Consider the following 22866-nt stretch of genomic DNA (forward strand, 5'->3'; position numbering starts at 1 on the left):
AACCCCAGGTGTTATGTTTTGAACAAACTTTAATGCAGACTGAGGATGCTTTCACATTTGTATGACTAATTATGGCTTTGCTGTTCTTGAGAAGATTTTTAAAGATGTGTGCCAACCTAAAGGGGGGGGGGGGTGTCATGATTTAGACAGACTTGAATTTTAAACTGTCTGAGGTTGCTTCCTTATCAATATAACTATTAATGGTTTATTATTCTTGAGAAAAAAAGAAGATTTTTCTCTATATATTTCTATTGTTAATTTTGATCCCCCATCTATTTTTAAATTTGATCCCAACCTTGTGATCAACCTGTACTCGAGGTAGTGATTTAAACAAACTTGAATCTACACTACCTGAGGATGCAATTATATCAATATGACAAATCATGGCTTTGTTGTTCCTGAGAAGAAGATTTTTAAATATTTACCCTGTATGTTCCTATGTAAAACTTTGATCCTCCATTGTGGCCCCTCCCTACATTTAGGGATTATGATTTGAACAAATTTTTGAATCTATATTATGTAATAAAAGATTCACAAAAGTTTCATTTTTTCTGGCCCAATGATTCCTGAGATTTTTAAAAGATGACACCAACATTTCACCAATTCTTAAGTATCTCCCCTTGAAAAAGGGCATGACCCTTCATTTAAATAAATGTGAATTCCCTTTCTGCAAGAATGCTTTGTAGCAAGTTTGGTTGAAATTGGCTCTTCTTGGTTCTTTAAAACGCTATAATGTTGTTCGGGCAGACAGGCAGGACAGTCGGAGAGACAGACGGACGCCAGTCAAAATGTGACCAAAAAGTTTACTTGAGCCTTTAGCTCAGGTGAGATAAAAAGTTGAAGATTTTCTCACCATCTCTTTAGGATTGAATTCTTAAGCAATATGTCAAGTCACTTGAGCGACTAAGGTGGCACAGATCAAACATTTCACAGTTGGCAAGGCATTTTGGTGATTTAAGAAATATTTCATCAACGTTAAATCATTTCCCCATAAAATCTTTTGAAAAGGCATTGACGTATCCGGCCTCCTTAGTATTCAAACATACATATTATATCTGCACTATTCATATCTGCCAAATATCAACTTTACTAGAATCTTTTCATATTTGTTGAGATAATTTTTTTTAAAATATTCTAATTTTTTAATGTTGAAAATCGTAGAGAATACTTACTGTCATCGGCTATCTTCCTATAAATATGTTCAAAACAATAGTTGATACAAACACATGTAATATGTTGTTTTTGTTATTTTTATTATTATTATTACTACTAATGAAAATTCATAAAAATAAAACTGAAAAACAATTCATACAAAAATATAACAATGTACGTACGAACAGTAGACGCTATCTCCACTCTCAATACATTGTTCTCCAGCATCACATGGAAAGTTTATAATATAAACATCACATTTAGAATTTGAAGATGTTATGTCTGAAATAATAGTTATATCGTTATTCTTTTCAGTTATGGTCAATGAATAGTCTTGGGTCTACTTAATATCTTCAAAATACAAGAGGCCCAAGGGCCTTAACGGTCACCTGAGTATAATACAATTTAGATGATCCAGAGGATAAAATAAACTGATAGATGAAGCTTTGTTGCCCAAAAGCTAGAGGAAATAGGATGATCAGGATCAATGAAATAATTAGTTTGGTATTCAGTAACAACTCATAAATTAAATTCTAATCTATCCCCCATTTATTACTTTCACCATGCAGACAATTAACAAACTATTAGTTCTTTTGTACTACTTTTAACCCAGTATTGTGACCTCTCACATTGGCCCATATTGGTCTTTCAAGAACATTTAATAAATTATTTTTGTCTCATTTTGATTTATTCATTATTTACAAGTCTACCTGATCATTAAAACTATAAAAGTGCTTTTTATATTATACAATAACATTTTTTGCATAATGCTCTTATTCTATTGACTTTCAAATACATTATTTACAGTGATTAATTATCAAAAGTGAATGGCAAAGGGGAATAACTTCTCTCAATAGAATACAAATTAATAGAGCCCTGGCCAAGACCAGAACACTTAACCAAAATGGTTTCTGATTTTAAAATATCTGGTAAAAATATCCTTGCTTATTAAAACATTTATTCTGTTTGCCTTCGATTTGCCAAGGAGAATGATTTTTATAGAAATAATGCATTTTCAATACAAATTCAACACAGCCCTATCCTAACGCTAAAACCCATGTCCCAGGGTCATGAAATTCACAAATTTGATAGAGGTACCCTCATCATCATATCTTTGCACCTAGTTGAAGATTTTCAAAGAATTAACACATTTTCACTAAATTATTAATTAAGCCCACCCCCAACCCTTGGGCCATGAATTGCATAATTTTTGAAAAGGTATCATTGCTTATCATAATCATGCAGTTAGTTTGTTTAAATAAAATGCAGAGAAGAAGATTTTCAAAGAATCAATGCACTTTCACTATATGATCAATATAGCCCTACCCTAACACCAGACCCCTGACCCAGGGGCCATGAATTTCACCATTTTGGAAAAGGCATCCTTTTGCATCATAATCATGCACTTAGTTTGTTTATATAATACCCAGGAGCAGAGAAGAAGATTTTCAAAGAATTAATGCATTTTCACTATATAATCAATAGAGCCCCAACCTAACACCAAAACTCCTCACCCAGGGCCCATGAAATTCACAATTTTGGAAAATACAGCCTTGTGCATTATAACAATGCACTTAGTTTGTGTAAATAATGCCCAGGAGCAAAGAAGAAGATTTTCAAAGAATTAATGCATTTTCACTATATAATCAATAGAGATCCGCCCTAACACCAAAACCCCTGACCCAGGGGCCATGAAATTCGCAATTTTAGAAAAGGCATCATTGCCTATCATAACCATGCACTTAGTTTGTTTAAATAGTACCCTGGAGAAGAGAAGATTTTCACAGAAATAATGTACTTTCATTATATGATCTATATAGCCCCACTCTAACACCAGAAACCCTGACACTGGGGCTATGAATTTCGCAATTTTGGTAGAGAGCCCAATGCTTATTACAATCATGCCAACAGTTTGACTGCTTGATGTCCAGGAGTAAAGAAGATTTTTAAAGATTGCAACAATTTTGGTGGTTTTATCCCCACCCCTCAGGCCCCAGGGGGTCAGGGATCAGGAAATTCACAATTTTTGTTCCCCTTTACCCATAGATGCTATATGCCAAAATTGGTTATAATTGGTTCAGCGGTTTTGGAGAAGAAGCTGAAAATGTTCAAAAGTTAACGCATGACAGACGACGCGCACGACGACAGACAAAAACGGATAGCAATAGGTCACCTGAGTAATTCAGGTGACCTAAAAATCAAACGGAATATTTTGTTTGCTTGATGTTAAAGTTTATATATAAAACAATCAATTTAAAAATGAAATATAATTTATTTAGATATACCATTAAAGAATAAAGGATATCAAATTCAAAATCAGTAAGAATTCTATCATATTATAATGTTTGCTGAATTTTCAAGAACTTAAGTGACTATATTAATAGCTTGAAAATTACGTTTGGAGTATTTTACCCACTTTTATCCTCCACAGTTACTAAGGTAGTTGAAAGGGTTTGGTTTTTATATTCAACTTTGTTCTCGCCATTAGACAGGCTAACGACTGCCAAAGCAGTGTCTTGTTGTGCTTTTTCTGTCTTATTTGTGACGATTTCGTGTTCAACAACTGTACTTCCTTCCCTATTTTAAACGGAAAATATCAACGAACATTACACCACACTCAAAGCGCTCAGTCAATAAGATTTTTAAGACAATGAGAGCAGCCATTTCTTTTGCATAAATTATACTCATTAATTTTGTGATATTGAATGATTATCTAAGCCTTAATTTTGCAGCTTTAAAATTTAGTATTTTTGAAAAGTAAAAACGTCTTAATTCCAAGATGGTATGTGTACGCAAGTAATTTCTTCCATGTTGAGGTAGCATTTATCCAGAAAATAAATGTTAGTTATCAATATGTCGTGGAAAATTATACCATATATAGTGTTCCCAGAAATTATGAAGAAGTTTTTCGTGATATATTTTCAAAAATATTTAAAAATAAGATATTCATAGTTTAATATAAAATCCCTTCAAAGGACAATATATGTTACTTTCTTATGTTATGCGCAATTTTCACGAATTGTACCATACTTAGGTATGATTTCTTTTGTTTAAAATGTGGGTTATCTGTATGTAACTCATACTTTTCTAAAAACTCCGCCCATCGAGTCAAGACAGGAGATCATTTCAAAGAACCAAGCCACATTTTTAAAATTAACTTTTAATTAAACTTTTAATCTTTCATAAACAACGTAAAATTTATTTTCATATTATGCAAACATGTGTACAAGTAAAAATTAAATATGAAATAACATCCTACCTCATGACAAGGATAACAACTTTTATAAATCCTTTTATTTTCTCTTTGTAGTAATTCGTAAGCTGCGGAAGATCACATCAAATATTTTGACATTATTTAGTTTAAAAAAAAATATTTTAAATTGAGAATTATAGAGAAGTACATTAAATAATTCTTGCTCTTTAGTTTTTTGTGAACAATCAAAAACATACTAAATTGTATATTAAACTAAACAATATAATTTATTCATAGAATGAAATGATTATCTTCTTGTAAATTATAATGAGAATTATCAATAATAAATACGTACGGCTATCTTCATTTCCTTTTTGGCATCATCATAATCACTCAGATCTATGGTTTCATTGAAAGTTACAACAACTCCTATTTTGAGCTCTGTACTTTCTGGTGAAGACATACAAAACTAACATTACATGTGCATGTATATTTACAACACCAAATTAAGGGGTAAATGCCTTTTATTCGCAGTGTCTTAGATCAAACATTGTACATGTACATAAATTGACGTATTCAAATTTTAGTGTAGTACTGGGAATTGAGTGGTTGGCGTAACCATGATTTAGCATTACACACCTAATACTTTTATTGTATTTATAAGTGATTTATTAACAGTATTCATGAATTAGCGCATTGTCATAAAACATGAAGCCCGCATTTTTAAGTACGCATAGTTACAAATTAAAACAATCAAAAATGTAGCTTTCTTTGATAAACGCAAATTAAAAAAGGAAGAATATTAAATCAAACACTTGGAATGAAGAAATTGTAAAATTAAAATTAAATTAGTTACCTGGAGTATACTCTGATTCTTTGGCTGTAAATATGATGTAAAGGCAATGAAACGTGTCATTTTTCAAGCGTAGATTACATCAATATCAATAAAAAGGGTATTTAAAAATACCAACCATGTACAGAGTCTGGTGTTTAAATCATGGATTTGTAAAATTTGCTTAAAATTGAAAAATTGCTTTAAAGCAATAATTTTTTCTAAATTTCATTAAAATTCGTGAATGAATATGCTTTATAAATGTCCGTTTTGTCCAAACATAGTGTTTTAAAAGGTTTTGAAAATTGGCGGTCATACTTACCAATGCATCCTGTGCTGCTATTGCCGTATATACACACACAATTCCATGACCCACCAACATTGTTACAGGTCTCTATAGATGCATTACAGTCGTGCTTGTTGGTAGCACATTCATCTATATCAGTACTACAGTTTGCTCCGGTCCAGCCTGTTTTACATGTACATGCCCCTGTATCATCGTGACAGGCTGCTGTGTTTGTCAAATCACACGGACATGTTTGGTTGCACTGATAACCATAATGTGTATCGTTACATCCTCCTACGAGTAAAATAGTAATATCCAACATATATCTTTATTTAAGTAGATTCTTGGACTTTTGATCTTGAATACTGTTCGTTATCTCCATATAATTCATTATAGTCACGCAAAAACGGCATGAGATTTTCATGAGAAACTGAGAATTTTATGTAATAAGCGCTTTTTTAATTATGAGACAAACTTGTAGCCCAGCAATAGAGCCTGAACCCTGAATCCAGGGACCATAAATTCCCCCCCAAAAAATCCTGTCTCACGAGTGAAATAAATTCCATATCCAATTACAAAACATTGATTTCCCTTTGCCTCTGTCTTTTCTTAACACAATGTCATACGCTGCTTTGTCATAGTTGAGCGGTTGAGACGTCACAGCTTAGCAATTGTGAGATTGAAAACATTGTAACATGGATTTTAGCAACATAATTGGGAAGAAATTGGCAGTTTTAGTCTCTATCAAGAATAGTTTAGTAACTATCTCTATCTTATGACCGGCCAGAAATTAGTTTTTAGTTAATTTGATATTCTTTCACATTGTGACAGACTATCACTTTGATATCCTTTCACACTGTGACAGAATAGCACTTTTATTCAATAAATAACTCAAAGTATTTCACTATTGAAAATGTATAGAAAAAGAAATATACGATCATTAGTACCATTGCATCCAGTACTGCTATTTCCGTATATACACACACAATTCCACGATCCATCAACATTGCTACAGGTCTCTATGGTTGCATTACAGTTGTCCGTTTTATTAGCACATTCATCTATATCAGTACTACAGTCCACTCCGGTCCAACCTGTTTTACACGTACATGCCCCTGTATCATCGTGACAGGCTGCTGTGTTTGTCAAATCACACGGACATGTTTGGTTGCACTGATAACCATAATGTGTATCGTTACATCCTCCTACGAGTAAAATAGTAATATCCATCATATATCTTTAGTATGTAGACCTTTCATTTTTTACCTTTTTTTAATCTATCGAAATAAATTCCAATCTATATTTACAAACAACAAATAAATGCTAAATAATTACATTCCTTTCCAGAAATGTTTCATAATGCTAGTCTCTTTATATTTTGATAAAGAGAGTTTTAAAAGAAACTTAAATGAAAGTATTCAATGGTTAAAGTTTACTCTTATTAGTTCGCTGCACGCTTTAGTTTTGTTCATTAGGTCTTTCCACCTTTCTGTGGAAAGACCTATTGATTTTCTTCTGTTTATTAGGTCTTTCCACCTTTCTGTGGAAAGACCTATTGATTTTCTTCTGTTTATTAGGTCTTTCCACCTTTCTGTGGAAAGACCTATTGAAATGCTTATGTTTATTATTATTATTATTATTTTTCCGTTACCGCCTTTTGAACCGAAAGACTTTTCGAAGAACTTTATAGTTCATGATACTCGACATCAAAAGTTATTTCGAAAAACTACCCAACGAGTATGACCTATGACCCCTTTCGGAGTTCTTGCCCTTTAAACGAAAAACCTTGTTATCGCTACTCCTTCGAAATCATAAACCGCAGAGGTACCAAACCTTAACCAATGTCTTCAACTAAATGAGTACTCGCTTCAAGGTTTCACTGCGAAAGCATTCGTCGACCCCTTTTATGAGTTATTGCCCCTGGACGTTTCTCATGTTTACGAATAATGAAAAACTTTTCTAAATGACAAGTCGTAAAGACATGGGACCAACTGCATAAGATTCTTTGACCTTAGACCTTGAACTTAAGGTCAAGGTCAAAGGTCAAGGTCATTCAAAATATAAGAAAATTAGCTCTTTTTATAGCTCTTTTGTCTTTCAACATATACTACATATCTTTGCATATTTAATATGTCCTTCTTAAAGTATTATAAAAATTTCATTCTTGTCCCCCAAGCTTGACCCATTCAAAAGTTGTCATCCCTTTCGCAGTAAAACCTTGTTATCGCTACTCCTCCGAAACCGTAAACCGTAGACATTCCAAACCTTCATCAGTGTCTTTGACTCATTTAGTACACTCTTCAATCTATACAGTGCGAAAGGGTTCTTCGGCCCCTTCTATGAGTTACTGTCCCTGAAAGTTTTTGCTGCTTACATTTAATGAACTTTTTTTTAAAACGGTCTATCCTAGAGACATGGGACCAACTACATCGGCATATTTGACCTTTGACCTTGAGATATAGGTCAAGGTCAAAGGTCAAGGTCATTTAAAAACATAAGAAATTCCTTATATATGTGTACAATATGGCAATTCAGCAAATGACCTTGAACTTTGACCTTGACCTTTGACCTTGACCTTGGGTCAAATGGAAAAGTAAGGACATGCATCCAGCTCCAGTATCAGGAAAACCATAGAAAGTAAAGATTTCTTGGGTTTTTTTTTTCTTTTTGTTTCTTGTTTTTTGTTTGGTTTTTTTTTTTTGGTAATGACCTTGACCTTTGACCCTTGACCCAAAGGTCACAATCAGGCTTAAGGATGTGGAAGTAGTTACAATTCTTAGTTTAAAAGAGGCATAAAATAAATAATTCACCCCCCCCCCTTCTTAAAAAAAAAAAAAAAAATCACATCAACAACAACGTAGAATATTACTCTAGAATTCAAACCAGACCTCGGATCGACACCAGATTTGGTACAAATGTAGTATAGACCTCAGAGAAACTTTCTGGACAGTTTTACGGTGAGTCTTATAAGTTAATAGAAGTCATGAAGTTTCACGGCAAAAACTACAAGTTCTGTTGTGTTTGAAATTTAAGTGCAGGTGAACGAAGAAATGATCTAAACCTTTTATCGGCTATTTCTTCAGATGTCGTTAGTAGCATTCAATTCTCCTGATATGATACGATATTTTAATATCAAGCATTCTCTCTTTCTTTTACATTTGGAATTTATTTGATTTTTATTTAGAATTAATCAGTTTCCAGAAATAGCGATTTTCGGTATATAAAAAAACAATTCTCGCTTTCATTGTCGTGTTTCCCTTCTAAAGATGCATGCTGGGAGTTTAATTTGTGCTACACATATTTAATTTAACCCAAAGAAATGCTTATTTAAATGTTTCATATTTATTTCAGGATATTCAGTCAGAAATGTTAAAATCCGAACCCGATCTTTTAAGCTTACAAGAAAGCTATTAACAAAAAATTCAACATGCGCACAATATCGATGAATCGGGCTACAGTCCATTAATACTTTTTCCTTAGGGAACAGTATTAACGTTTTCTCACGCAGCCCGTCCCTTATTATATTATATACTGCTTGCAAATTCAGGAACTATTTCCTTTTACGGAACTTCTTTCTTCCCTACCGATTCTAAAAATACGCTTGCATTTCTTCTGTAGTCTTAAACAATTAACTTACGAAGGATATCAGAATGCGTGGCCGAATGGTTAGCGCACCTGCCTTTCAATCCAAAGGTTTTGGGTTCGAACCCTGCTGGAGGAGCAATTTTTTTTTTTTTTTTTTTTTTTTTTTTTTTTTCATTTTTTGCATTTTTCTACTTTTTCTCAACCCAAATGACACGGAAACACTTAAAAAGGTGGAAAGGCCTCTAATTGTTCTCTGAACAATTGGTCTCCTAGTTATTAGGTCTTTCCACCTTTCTGTGGAAAGACCTCTTGAAATGCTTCTGTTTATTAGGTCTTTCCACCTTTCTGTGGAAAGACCTATTGATTTTCTTCTGTTTATTATTATTATTATTCTTCTTCTTCTTATTATTATTTTTCTTCCGCTGATTTTTTGTTTCGACATTTATCGAAAAGATTTTTTGTTCATGATAACGGTCATAAAAATTTATGAACAAATTTGACCCAACGCATATAACCTATGACCCCTTTCGCAGTTACTGCCCCTTTCACTAGAAACCTTGTTATCGCTACTCCTCCGAAACCGTAAACCATAGAGTTACGAAACCTTCACCAATGTCTTCGACTAATTGAGAAGACTCTTCAATCTATTCATTACGAAAGGATTTGTTGAGCCCTTTTATGAGTTATTGCCCCTGAAAGTTTTTGAAGTTTACAAATAGTGAAAAAATTTCAAAACGATAAGCCGTAGAGACATGAAACTACCTGCATTAGATTCTTTAACCGTAGACCTTGAAGATCATGTCAAGGTCAAAGGTCAAGGTCATTCCAAATATGAGAAATAAAGCTCTTTTAATAGCTCTTTTGTCTTTCAACATATACAGTATATCTTTGCATCTTTTATATGTACTTTTAAAACTATTTCAAAGATTTCAATCTTGTCCCCTAAGCTTAACCCTTTTAAAAGTTATTGCCCCTTGTGCGAAAAACCTTGTTATCGCTACTCCTCTGAAACCGTAAACTGATAAAACACGAAACCTTCACTAATGTACTCAGGGTCTTTAGACACAACTTCAATCTATTCAGTGTGAAAGTATCCGGTGACCCCTTATATGAGTTATCACCCTTTAACGTCTTTGCGCTTACTAGTAAACCTTATAACTTTAAAACTTAAAGTCGTAGACGCATGGGGTTAATTGCAATGTGACCCTTGACCTTTGACCTTGAATATTTGTTCAAGGTCAAAGGTCAAGGTCATTTCAAAATTTTTAAAATTTTCATTTTTTCCATCTCTCAAGCCATTTCTGGTTTCTTTTATATAAAAATAAGAAGTAGAGAGTTAAATGTGAAGAATATATGAAATTTAAAGAAGGTGGAAAGACCTCTAATTGTTCGAGAACAATTAGTCTACTAGTTAGGTCTTTCCACCTTTCTGTGGAAAGACCTATTGAAATGCTTATGTTTATTATTATTATTATTATTTTTCCGTTACCGCCTTTTGAACCGAAAGACTTTTCGAAGAACTTTATAGTTCATGATACTCGACATCAAAAGTTATTTCGAAAAACTACCCAACGAGTATGACCTACGACCCCTTTCGGAGTTCTTGCCCTTTGAACGAAAAACCTTGTTATCGCTACTCCTTCGAAACCATAAACCCCAGAGGTACGAAACCGTTACCAATGTTTTCGACTACTTGAGAGGACTTTTCAATCTTTCATTGCGAAATGATTTGTCGAGCCCTTTATTAAGTTATCGCCCCTGAGAGTTTTCGATGTTTACGAATAATGAAATATTTTTCAAAACGACAAGTCGTAAAGACATGGGACCAACTGCATTAAATTCTTTGACATTTGACCTTGAAATTTATATAGAGGTCAAAGGTCAAGGTCATTCAAAATATGAGAAAATTAGCTTTTTAAATATCTCTTTTGTCTTTCGACATATACTGAATACCTTTGCATCTATAATATGTCCTTCTAAAACTATTTTAAGGATTTCATTCTTGTCCCCCAAGCTTGACCCATTCAAAAGTTGTCACCCCTTTCGCAATAAAACCTTGTTATCGCTACTCCTCCGAAACCGTAAACCGTAGAGATTCCAAACCTTCATCAGTGTCTTCGACTCATTTAGTACACTCTTCAATCTATGTAGTGCGAAAGGATACTTCGGCCCCTTGTATGAGTTAATGTCCCTGAAAGTTTTCGCTGCTTACATTTAATGAGCTTTTTTTCAAAGGGTCTATCCTAGAGACATGGGACCAACTGCATGGGCATGTTTGACCTTTGACCTTGAAATGTAGGTCAAGGTCAAAGGTCAAGGTCATTTAAAACCATAAGAAATTCCTTATATGTATGTAAAAATGTAACAATCAACTAAATGACCTTGACCTTGAACTTCGACCTTGACCTTTGACCTTGAACTTGGATGACCTTGGCCTTTGACCAAAAGGTCAGAATCAGTAATTAAGGTATGTCACTCGTCAGCCTTTTAGAAAATTTCAGTCAGAACCTCTTACTTAAAAACTATTTATTACAATTCAATCTTTATAAAATATTTAATTTAAACAATGTAAAATGTTCAACATTCAATTAAAAAACTGCTCAAAAATTCACAAAGAAGCAAGATTTATAAGTGACTATTTCTTGTGGCGGAAGGATATTTAGCAGAAAATTCTGCAAATCTACATATTTATTAAATTTAACATCTTGGAACTTTAGCCTCACACACTTTTACTCAGAGAATATTTTCCGTTATGATATGCCTGGAATATTAAATATAGGTCTCAATTTATATTTTTATAACAAAATTTACACCTTCGCTCAACAAACATTGCCAAAAAAGGAAGATATATTAAGGAAGTCGAGATAAAATTTACACAGTTTTTTGCTTGAAAATCGAATATTTTGACCAATATTTCAAAATTTACATCACTGACCCCAACTTTTTCTTTCATTATTTTAAACTACTCGACACTTTTGACCGATCAGCACTTAAGTCGTAAAAAGTTTGATACAAGAAAATATTCTATTGCCTATTTAGATTTTTAATACCCCAAATAGGAGACTTTTTTAGTGCAAAAAGGTCATACAATAATTTACGCGCATTAATTTGCATGATTTGTTCAATGATAAATATTATTCAAACTATTTTACGTAAAGTAAGATTATGTTTATTGCCATAGTTACATCTTATAAAATATGATAACGGTTAAAGTGATTAACCAAAGAGTTACAATTTAAGTGCAAAAAGGTCATCTTAATTGTACCGTAGCTCAGTTAGATGCACACTGACCCCCAATTTTCTCTGCGATTTTGAGTCATACTATATGAGTACTTATCCAAAATATACTTCTCAAAAAATCCTTGATATAACAAATTTCACGAGTGACATACCTTAAATTACTCCTCTTCTCAAAAAAAAAAAAAAAAAAAAAAAAAAAAATCAAACCAATAGCAACGTAGAATATTTCTCAAAAACTCGTACAACACCTTGGATCGACATAAAATTTCGGGGGAACTGCAGAACAGACCGGAAAGAAACTTTCCTGAAAGTTTTACGCTGAATCTCTGAAGTATATAGAAATTATGAATGTTAACGGCAAACACTACATCTTTTCTCGTATCTGAAATTTAGGTGCCGATGAACATAAAAATGAATTGAAGCTTTTATCGGTTATTTCTTCAGTTGTTATGAATAGCAGTCGATTCTCTTGACATGATATGATATTTTAATACCAAGCATTCTTGATTTATTTAGTATGTGGAATTTATTTCAATTTTATTTAGAATTAATATTAATCGAATGAATGTCGAAAACAGCGATTTTTCAGAGCAAATAAATTTTCACGCTCTCATTGACACCTTTTTCTATCTAAAATGCATATCTGAGATTTTAATTTATGCTACTTACATTTAATTCAGTCCACACAGAGATGCTTATTTCAATCTTACCTAGTATTTCAGGATATTCAGTCATATCCGAACCCGATCCGATATTTTCATATATTTGTAAACAAAGTCACGGCACTGCAGTACTAATGCATCATAGGCTCTAAATGATTAACTCAATGCATTCAAATTATACACCAACTCAAATAATTTTTTTAAACCGAAAATCTGCATTCGTATTATACACCAATCGTGTTTCTCAAAACTATCTAATACTGATTACTACATTCCATAACAAACAAATCGCCACGTGCTTTTAGATTCCTATTTATTCCTAAACAATATATTTACTACCTCCATCTTCATCGGAATGCATGGCCTAATGGTTAGCGCACCTGCCTTTCAATCCAAGGGTTTTGGGTTCGATCCCTGCTGGAGGAGCACTTTTTTTTTTTTTTTTTTTTTTTTTTTTTTTTTGCATTTTTCTTCTTTTTTTCAACCCAAATGACACGGAAACACTTAAAAAGGTGGAAAGGCCTCTAATTGTTCTCTGAACAATTAGTCTCCTAGTTATTATTATTATTATTATTTTTCCGCTACCGCCTTTTGAACCGAAAGACTTATCAAAAAGTTTTATAGTTCATGATACTCGACATCAAAAGTTATTTCGAAAAACTACCCAACGAGTATGACCTATGACCCCTTTCAGAGTTCTTGCCCCTTGTACGAAAAACCTTGTTATCGCTACTCCTTCGAAACCGTAAACCGTAGAGGTACGAAACCTTCATCAATGTCTTCGACTTATTGAGGGGACTCTTCAATCCTTTCATTGCGAAAGTATTCGTCCACCCCTTTTATGAGTTATTGCCCCTGAAAGTTTTTGATGTTTACGAATAATTAAAAATTTTCAAAACGATAAGTCGTAGAGACATGGGACCAACTGCATAAGATTCATTGACCTTTGACCTTAAAATATATGCAAAGGTCAAAGGTTAAGGTCATTGAAAATTTGAGAAATTAGGCTCTTTTTATATCTCTTTTGTCTTTCAATATATATTAAATATCTTTGCATCATTAATATGTCCTCTTAAAACTATTTCAAAGATTTCATACTAGTCCCCGGAAATTTACCCCTTTAAAAGTTATTGCCCCTTTTACTGAAAAACTTGTTATCGCTACTCCTCCGAAACCGTAAACTGTAGAGACACAAAACCTTCACTAATGTCTTCAGGGTCTTTAGACACAACTTCAATCTATTTAGTGCGAAAGTATCCGATGACCCCTTATATGAGTTATTGCCCTTTAACGTCTTTGCACTTACTATTAAATCTTATAACTTTGAAACTAAAAGTCGTAGAAGTATGGGGTCAAGTGCAATGTGACCCTTGACCTTTGACCTTGAATATTTTTTAAGGTCAAAGGTCAAGGTCATTTCAAATTTTTAAATTTTTTCATTTTTTCTATCTTTCAAGCCATTTATGGATTCTTTTTGTATAAAAATTTACTTTAGAGAGTAAAATATAAAAATTAAAGAAATTTAAAGAAGGTGGAAAGACCTCTAATTGTTCGAGAACAATTAGTCTCCTAGTTATTAGGTCTTTCCACCTTTCTGTGGAAAGACCTATTGGTTTTCTTCTGTTTCTTATTATTCTTCTTCTTATTTTTCCGCCGCAAGATTTTGAGTTTCAAGATTTATTGAAAAGATTTATAGTACATGAGAATGTACTCCGTAAAAGATATTTGCAGTTGACCCTGCGTATATGAACTTTGACCTCTTGAGGAGTTACATCCCCTTTCGCAATAAAAGCTTGTTATCGCTACTCCTTTGAAACCGTAAACTGTAGAGATACGAAACCTTCACCAATGTCCTCGACTAATTTAGGGGACTCTTCAATCTATTCATTGCGAAAGTATTCGTCGACCCCTTCAAGGAGTTATTGCCCCTCCAAGATTTTTATTTTAAAAAAATAATTTAAAATTTTTAAAACGATAAGTCGTAGAGACATGGGACCAACTGCATCAGATTCATTGACCTTTGACCTTAAAAAATATGCATAGGTCAAAGGTCAAGGTCATTCAAAATATGAGAAATTAAGCTCTTTTCATATCTCTTTTGTCTTTCAACATATACTAAATATCTTTGCATCATTAATATGTCCTCTTAAAACTACTTCAAAGATTTCATACTTGTCCCCTAAGATTTACCCCTTTAAAAGTTACTGCCCCTTTTACTGAAAACCTTGTTATCGCTACTCCTCCGAAACCGTAAACCGCAGAGACACAAAACCTTCACTAATGTCTTCAGGGTCTTTAGACACAACTTCAATCTATTCAGTGCAAAAGTATCCGATGACCCCTTATATGAGTTATCACCCCTTAACGTCTTTGTGATAACTATCAAACCTTATAACTTTAAAACTAAAAGTTGTAGAAGCATGAGATCAAGTGCAGTGTGACCCTTGACCTATGACCTTGAATATTTGTTCAAGGTCAAAGGTCAAGGTCATTTCAAACGTTTAAAATTTTTATTTTTTCTATCTTTCAAGCCATTTATGGATTCTTATTGTATAAAAATTAACTTTAGAGAGTAAAATATGAAAAATATATGAAATTTAAAGAAGGTGGAAAGACCTCTAATTGTTCGAGAACAATTAGTCTACTAGTTATTCTTCTTCTTCTTATTCTTCTTATTATTATTTTTCTTCCGCTGATTTTTTGTTTCGACATTTATCGAAAAGATTTTTTGTTCATCGTAAAAGTCATAAAAAGTTATGCACAAATTTGACCCAACGCGCATAACCTATGACCCCTTTCGCAGTTATTGCCCCTTTCACTAGAAACCTTGTTATCGCTACTCCTCCGAAACCGTAAACCGTAGAGTTACGAAACCTTCACCAATGTCTTCGATTAATTGAGAAGACTTTTGAATCTATTCATTACGAAAGGATTTGTTGAGGCCTTTTATGAGTTATTGCCCCTGAAAGTTTTTGAAGTTTACAAATAATGAAAAATTTTCAAAACGGTAAGTTGTAGAGACATGAAACCAACTGCATTAGATTCTTTAACCCTAGACCTTGAAGATTATGTCAAGGTCAAAGGTCAAGGTCATTCCAAATATGAGAACTAAAGCTCTTTTAATAGCTCTTTTGTCTTTCAACATATACAGTATATCTTAACATCTTTAATATGTACTTTTAAAACTATTTCAAAGATTTCAATCTTGTCCCCTAAGCTTAACCCTTTTAAAAGTTATTGCCCCTTGTGCGAAAAACCTTGTTATCGCTACTCCTCTGAAACCGTAAACTGCAGAGACACGAAATCTTCACCTATGTATTCAGGGTCTTTAGACACAACTTCAATCTATTCAGTGCGAAAGTATCCGGTGACCCCTTATATGAGTTATCGCCCTTTAACGTCTTTGCGCTTACTAGTAAACCTTATAACTTTAAAACTAAAAGTCGTAGAAGCATGGGGTTAATTGCAATGTGACCCTTGACCTTTGACCTTGAATATTTGTTCAAGGTCAAAGGTCAAGGTCATTTCGAAATTTTTAAAATTTTCATTTTTTCCATCTCTCAAGCCATTTCTGGTTTCTTTTGTATAAAAATAAACAGTAGAGAGTTAAATGTGAAGAATACATGAAATTTAAAGAAGGTGGAAAGACCTCTAATTGTTCGAGAACAATTAGTCTACTAGTTATTATTAGGTCTTTCCACCTTTCTGTGGAAAGACCTCTTGAAATGCTTATGTTTATTATTATTATTATTTTTCCGTTACCGCCTTTTGAACTGAAAGACTTTTCGAAGAACTTTATAGTTCATGATACTCGACATCAAAAGTTATTTCGAAAAACTACCCAACGAGTATGACCTATGACCCCTTTCGGAGTTCTTGCCCTTTGAATGAAAAACCTTGTTATCGCTACTCCTTCGAAATCATAAACCGCAGAGGTTCGAAACCATTACCAATGTTTTCGACTACTTGAGAGGACTTTTCAATCTTTTCATTGCGAAATGATTTGTCGAGCCCTTTAATAAGTTATCGCCCCTGAGATTTTTTGATGTCTACGAATAATGAAAAATTTTCTTAACGATAAGTCGTAAAGAAATAGGACCAACTGCATAAGATTCTTTGACCTTATACCTTGAAGTTAAGGTCAAGGTCAAAGGTCAAGGTCATTCAAAATATAAGAAAATTAACTCTTTTTATAGCTCTTTTGTCTTTCAACATATACTACATATCTTTGCATATGGAATTTCTCCTTCTAAAACTATTTTAAAGATTTCATTCTTGTCCCCCAAGCTTGACCCATTCAAAAGTTGTCACCCCTTTCGCAATAAAACCTTGTTATCGCTACTCCTCCGAAACCGTAAACCGTAGACATTCCAAACCTTCATCAGTGTCTTTGACTCATTTAGTACACTCTTCAATCTATACAGTGCGAAAGGGTTCTTCGGCCCCTTCTATGAGTTACTGTCCCTGAAAGTTTTCGCTGCTTACATTTAATGAACTTTTTTTCAAAGGGTCTAACCTAGAGACATGGAACCAACTGCATCGGCATATTTGATCTTTGACCTTGAAATATAGGTCAGGGTCAAAGGTCAAGGTCATTTAAAAACATAAGAAATCCCTTATATATGTGTAAAATATAGCAATTCACCAAATGACCTTGAACTTTGACCTTGACCTTTGACATTGGGTCAAATGGAAAAGTTAGGACATGCATCCAGCTCCAGTATCAGGTAAAAACACAGAAAGTAAAGATTTCTCGTGTTTTTTTTTTTTTGTTTTTTTTTGTAATGACCTTGACCTTTGACCTTTGACCCTTGACCCAAAGGTCACAATCAGGCTTAAGGATGTGGAAGTAGTTACAATTCTTAGTTTAAAAGAGGCATAAAATAAATACTTCATCACCCCCCCCCTTCTTAAAAAAAAAAAATCACATCAACAACAACGTAGAATATTTCTGGAAAATTCAAACCAGACCTCGGATCGACACCATATTTGGTACAAATGTAGTATAGACCTCAGAAAAACTTTCTGGAGAGTTTTACGGTGAGTCTTATAAGTTTATAGAAGTCATAAAGTTTCACAGCAAAAACTACAAGTTCTGTTGTGTTTGAAATTAAAGTGCAGGTGAACGAAGAAATGATCTAAACCTTTTATCGGCTATTTCTTCAGATGTCGTTAGTAGCATTAGATTCTCCTGATATGATACGACATTTTAATACCAAGCATTCTCTCTTTCTTTTACATTTGGAATTTATTTGATTTTCATTTAGAATTAATCAGTTTCCAGAAATAGCGATTTTCGGTAGATTAAAAACAATTCTCGCTTTCATTGTCGTGTTTCCCTTCTAAAAATGCATGTTGGGAATTTAATTTGGGCTACACATATTTAATTAAACCCAAAGAAATGCTTTTTTAAATGTTTCATATTTATTTCAGGATATTCAGTCAGAAATGTTAAAATCCGAACCCGATCTTTATGCTTACAACGAAGCTATTTACAAAAAATCAGCATGCTCACAATATCGATGAATCAGGCTACAGTCCATTAATACATTTTCATTAGGGAACAGTGTTAACGTTTTCTCACGCAGCCCGTTCCTTATTATTTTATATACTGCTTGCAAATTCAGGAACTATTTCCTTTTACGGAACTTCTTTCTTCCCCTACCGATTCAAAAATACGCTTGCATTTCTTCTATAGTCCTAAACAATTAACTTACGTATGTTATCGGAATGCGTGGCCGAATGGTTAGCGCACCTGCCTTTCAACCCAAGGGTTTTGAGTTCGATCCCAGCTGGAGGAGCCTTTTTTTTTTTTTTTTCATTTTTCTCCTTTTTCTCCTTTTTTCCAACCCAAATGACATGGAAACACTTAAAAAGGTGGAAAGGCCTCTAATTGTTCTCTGAACAATTAGTCTCCTAGTTATTCTTCTTCTTCTTATTAGGTCTTTCCACCTTTCTGTGGAAAGACCTATTGAAATTGTTCTGTTTATTATTATTTTTATTATTTTTCCGCCGGACACTTTTTTGTTTCAAGATCTTTCGAAAAGATTTATAGTCCATTAGAATGTACTCCATAAAAGTTTTTTGCATTTGACCCTGCGTAAATGAACTTTGACCCCTCAAAGAGTTATTACCCCTTTCGCAATAAAAGCTTGTTATCGCTACTTCTTCGAAACCTTAAACCGTAGAGATACGAAACCTTCACTAATGTCTTCGACTAATTGAGTAGACTCTTCAATCTTTTCATTGCGAAAGTATTCGTCAACTCCTTTTATGAGTTATTGCCCCTGAAAGTTTTTGATGTTTACGAATAATTAAAAATTTTCAAAACAATAAGTCGTAGAGACATGGGACCAACTGCATAAGATTCAATGGCCTTTGACCTTAAAATATGTGCAAAGGTCAAAGGTCAAGGTCATTCAAAATATGAGAAATTAAGCTCTTTTTATAGCTCTTTTGTCTTTCAACATGTACTAAATATCTTTGCATCATTAATATGTCCTCTTAAAACTATTTCAAAGATTTCATACTTGTCCCCAAAGATTTACCCCTTTAAAAGTTATTGCCCCTTTTACTGAAAACCTTGTTATCGCTACTCCTCAGAAACCGTAAACCGTAGAGACACAAAACCTTCACTAATGTCTTCAGGGTCTTTAGACACAACTTCAATCTATTCAGTGCGAAAGTATCCGATGACCCCTTATATGAGTTATCGCCCTTTAACGTCTCTGTGCTTACTATTAAACCTTATAACTTTAAAACTAAAAGTCATAGAAGCATGGGGTTAAGTGCAATGTGACCCTTGTCCTTTGTCCTTCAATATGTGGTAAAGGTCAAAGGTCAAGGTCATTTCAAAATTTTGAAAATTTTCATTTTTTTCTATCTTTCAAGCCATTTGTGGATTCTTTTTGTATAAAATTTAACTTTAGAGAGTAAAATATGAAAAAATATATGAAATTTAAAGAAGGTGGAAAGACCTCTAATTGTTCGAGAACAATTAGTCTACTAGTTCTTCTTATTATTATTTTTCTTCCGCTGATTTTTTGTTTCGACATTTATCGAAAAGACTTTTTGTTCATCATAAAGGTCATAAAAAGTTATGAACAAATTTGACCCAACGCGTATAACCTATGACCCCTTTCGCAGTTATTGCCCCTTTCACTAGAAACCTTGTTATCGCTACTCCTCCGAAACCGTAAACCGTAGAGTTACGAAACCTTCACCAATGTCTTCGACTAATTGAGAAGACTCTTCAATCTATTCATTACGAAAGGATTTGTTGAGCCCTTTTATGAGTTATTGCCCCTGAAAGTTTTTGCAGTTTACAAATAATGAAAAATTTTCAAAACGATAAGTCGTAGAGACATGAAACCAACTGCATTAGATTCTTTAACCCTAGACCTTGAAGATTATGTCAAGGTCAAAGGTCAAGGTCACTCCAAATATGAGAAATAAAGCTCTTTTTAGAGCTTTTTTGTCTTTCAACATATACAGTATATCTTTGCATCTTTTATATGTACTTTTAAAACTATTTCAAAGATTTCAATCTTGTCCCCTAAGCTTAAACCTTTTAAAAGTTATTGCCCCTTGTGCGAAAAACCTTGTTATCGCTACTCCTCCGAAACCGTAAACCGTAGAGTTACGAAACCTTCACCAATGTCTTCGACTAATTGAGAAGACTCTTCAATCTATCATTACAAAAGGATTTATTGAGCCCTTTTATGAGTTATTGCCCCTGAAAGTTTTTGCAGTTTACAAATAATGAAAAATTTTCAAAACGATAAGTCCTAGAGACATGAAACCAACTGTATTAGATTCTTTAACCCTAGACCTTGAAGATTATGTCAAGGTCAAAGGTCAAGGTCACTCCAAATATGAGAAATAAAGCTCTTTTTAGAGCTTTTTTGTCTTTCAACATATACAGTATATCTTTGCATCTTTTATATGTACTTTTAAAACTATTTCAAAGATTTCAATCTTGTCCCCTAAGCTTAACCCTTTTAAAAGTTATTTCCCCTTGTGCGAAAAACCTTGTTATCGCCACTCCTCCGAAACCGTAAACCGCAGAGACATGAAACCTTTACTAATGTATTCAAGGTCTTTAGACACAACTTCAATCTATTCAGTGCGAAAGTATCCGGTGACCCCTTATATGAGTTATCGCCCTTTAACGTCTTTGCGCTTCCTATTAAACCTTATAATTTTAAAACTAAGTCGTAGAAGCATGAGGTTAATTGCAATGTGACCCTTGACCTTTGACCTTGAATATTGGTTCAAGGTCAAAGGTCAAGGTCATTTCAAAATTGTTAAAATTTTCATTTTTTTTCCATCTCTCAAGCCATTTTTGGTTTCTTTTGTAAAAAAAATAAACAGTAGAGAGTTAAATGTGAAGAATATATGAAATTTAAAGAAGGTGGAAAGACCTCTAATTGTTCGAGAACAATTAGTCTACTAGTTGTCATTTGATTTTCTGTAGAAAAGCAAGAATAACGTCATGTGAATAATTCTAACGCTGTGTGTCAAACAAAATATATCTAAAAGCAGAATGAATAGTGTTCGTGTCACTGACATTGTGTTCTTGCTCTTCTGCAATGTAAGTATACGCAGTACTTCTGGTGTTGAAGGTGTGTTTATTTTCAATATTTGAGAGTTAATGGTTATTTGAAAATTAATACACATCATTAAAATTATAAACTGAGAAAATTTTTCATGTAGAATTAAGAAAACATAAATGTGAAGTCGACTTAAGTAAGTAAAATTATAATAATTTTGGTAGAAGATTAAGTGGGTTTTTTTAATCATGTTTACTTTTCAGATTGCTTGTAAATGTCAACGATTACAAAAGAAGATTATTAAAGATGTATTATGAATTCAATATATTCAATATATGACCCATGGGAATATTAAATTTTTAATAGGTGCATAGGCTCATTGTTCATTAACATTGAAAAATGATCTTATGCGATCATTAGTACCATTGCATCCAGTGCTGCTATTTCCGTATATACACACACAACTCCACGATCCATCAACATTGCTACAGGTCTCTATAGTTGCATTACAATTGTCCGTTTTATTAGCACATTCATCAATATCAGTACTACAGTCCGCTCCGGTCCAACCTGTTTTACATGTACATGCCCCTGTATCATCGTGACAGGCTGCTGTCCCTAATGTAGATTTTCCGTAAGATCTGTGGAATTCCATAACAAATTCCGTGGAATTCCATGGAAAAAGTGTTCCATGGAATTCCGAGGAATTCTCGAGAGTATTGGGACGGAACTTTTTTGGAATGGTATGGAATTTCAAATCTAGCCTGGAAAAGAGCGGAACAATGCCAGAATAGAAATTTGCAGAAATAGCTGGAAATCCATGGAATTCCAGGATATTTGGAAATCTATGGAATTCCACGGAAATCCAAGGAATTCCAGGAAAATACAAAAACTGGAATAATCAAAATAATTTAAGGGCCAAATAATTACAAAAAAAAAATGACTACATCACAATTTTTCATAAATCAAATCTATATTTTCAAAATAAAAAATCATTTTTGCTTTACAATGTGTTTGGGGACAAATATTGCATACACAATTCTATGTATAATGAAAGCACAAATTTTAAAAAGTATTATCAATGAAAGTATTTTACATCAAAGATTATTTAAACAATGTTAAAAACCCACAGAAAAATATCATTACTGGATGATCACCTTGGTTTAATTAATGAGAATTATTATAATATACATGCATGTACATGTAGTAAATTACGGTCTGCATGAGAAACAAATGACTTTTGGTTAAAGAAAATCCTTTGTACCTAGAGTAATCTCAAACATATGACATTTTTTAATAATAAAACAAAATAGATTTTTAAAAAAACATTAATTATGACCTTTTGCTTCATTGAATGACCTTGG

The 22866-nt window shown here is 33.2% G+C and overlaps 1 protein-coding gene across 1 annotated transcript in view; it reads right to left on the reverse strand.

Annotated features, from left to right (window-relative positions):
- The window catches only part of LOC133197108 (adhesion G protein-coupled receptor E5-like), a 32363-nt gene extending 10206 nt beyond the window's left edge, over window positions 1-22157 (reverse strand). The window contains exons 1-9 of the mRNA XM_061332959.1: window positions 21926-22157; window positions 6411-6668; window positions 5500-5757; window positions 5202-5225; window positions 4701-4795; window positions 4412-4473; window positions 3569-3729; window positions 1335-1434; window positions 1173-1189 (exon numbers count right to left, since the gene is read on the reverse strand). Of these exons, the coding sequence (XP_061188943.1) occupies window positions 1173-1189; window positions 1335-1434; window positions 3569-3729; window positions 4412-4473; window positions 4701-4795; window positions 5202-5225; window positions 5500-5757; window positions 6411-6668; window positions 21926-22157 (1207 nt within the window). The remainder of the gene's footprint in view (window positions 1-1172; window positions 1190-1334; window positions 1435-3568; window positions 3730-4411; window positions 4474-4700; window positions 4796-5201; window positions 5226-5499; window positions 5758-6410; window positions 6669-21925) is intronic.
- Window positions 22158-22866: the final 709 nt, after the last annotated feature.

The sequence above is a fragment of the Saccostrea echinata genome, unplaced genomic scaffold (assembly GCF_033153115.1).
Source record: "Saccostrea echinata isolate AGI-Se365-2 ecotype Australia unplaced genomic scaffold, CSIRO_AGI_Sech_v1 ptg000001l, whole genome shotgun sequence".
Lineage (NCBI taxonomy): Eukaryota > Metazoa > Mollusca > Bivalvia > Ostreida > Ostreidae > Saccostrea > Saccostrea echinata.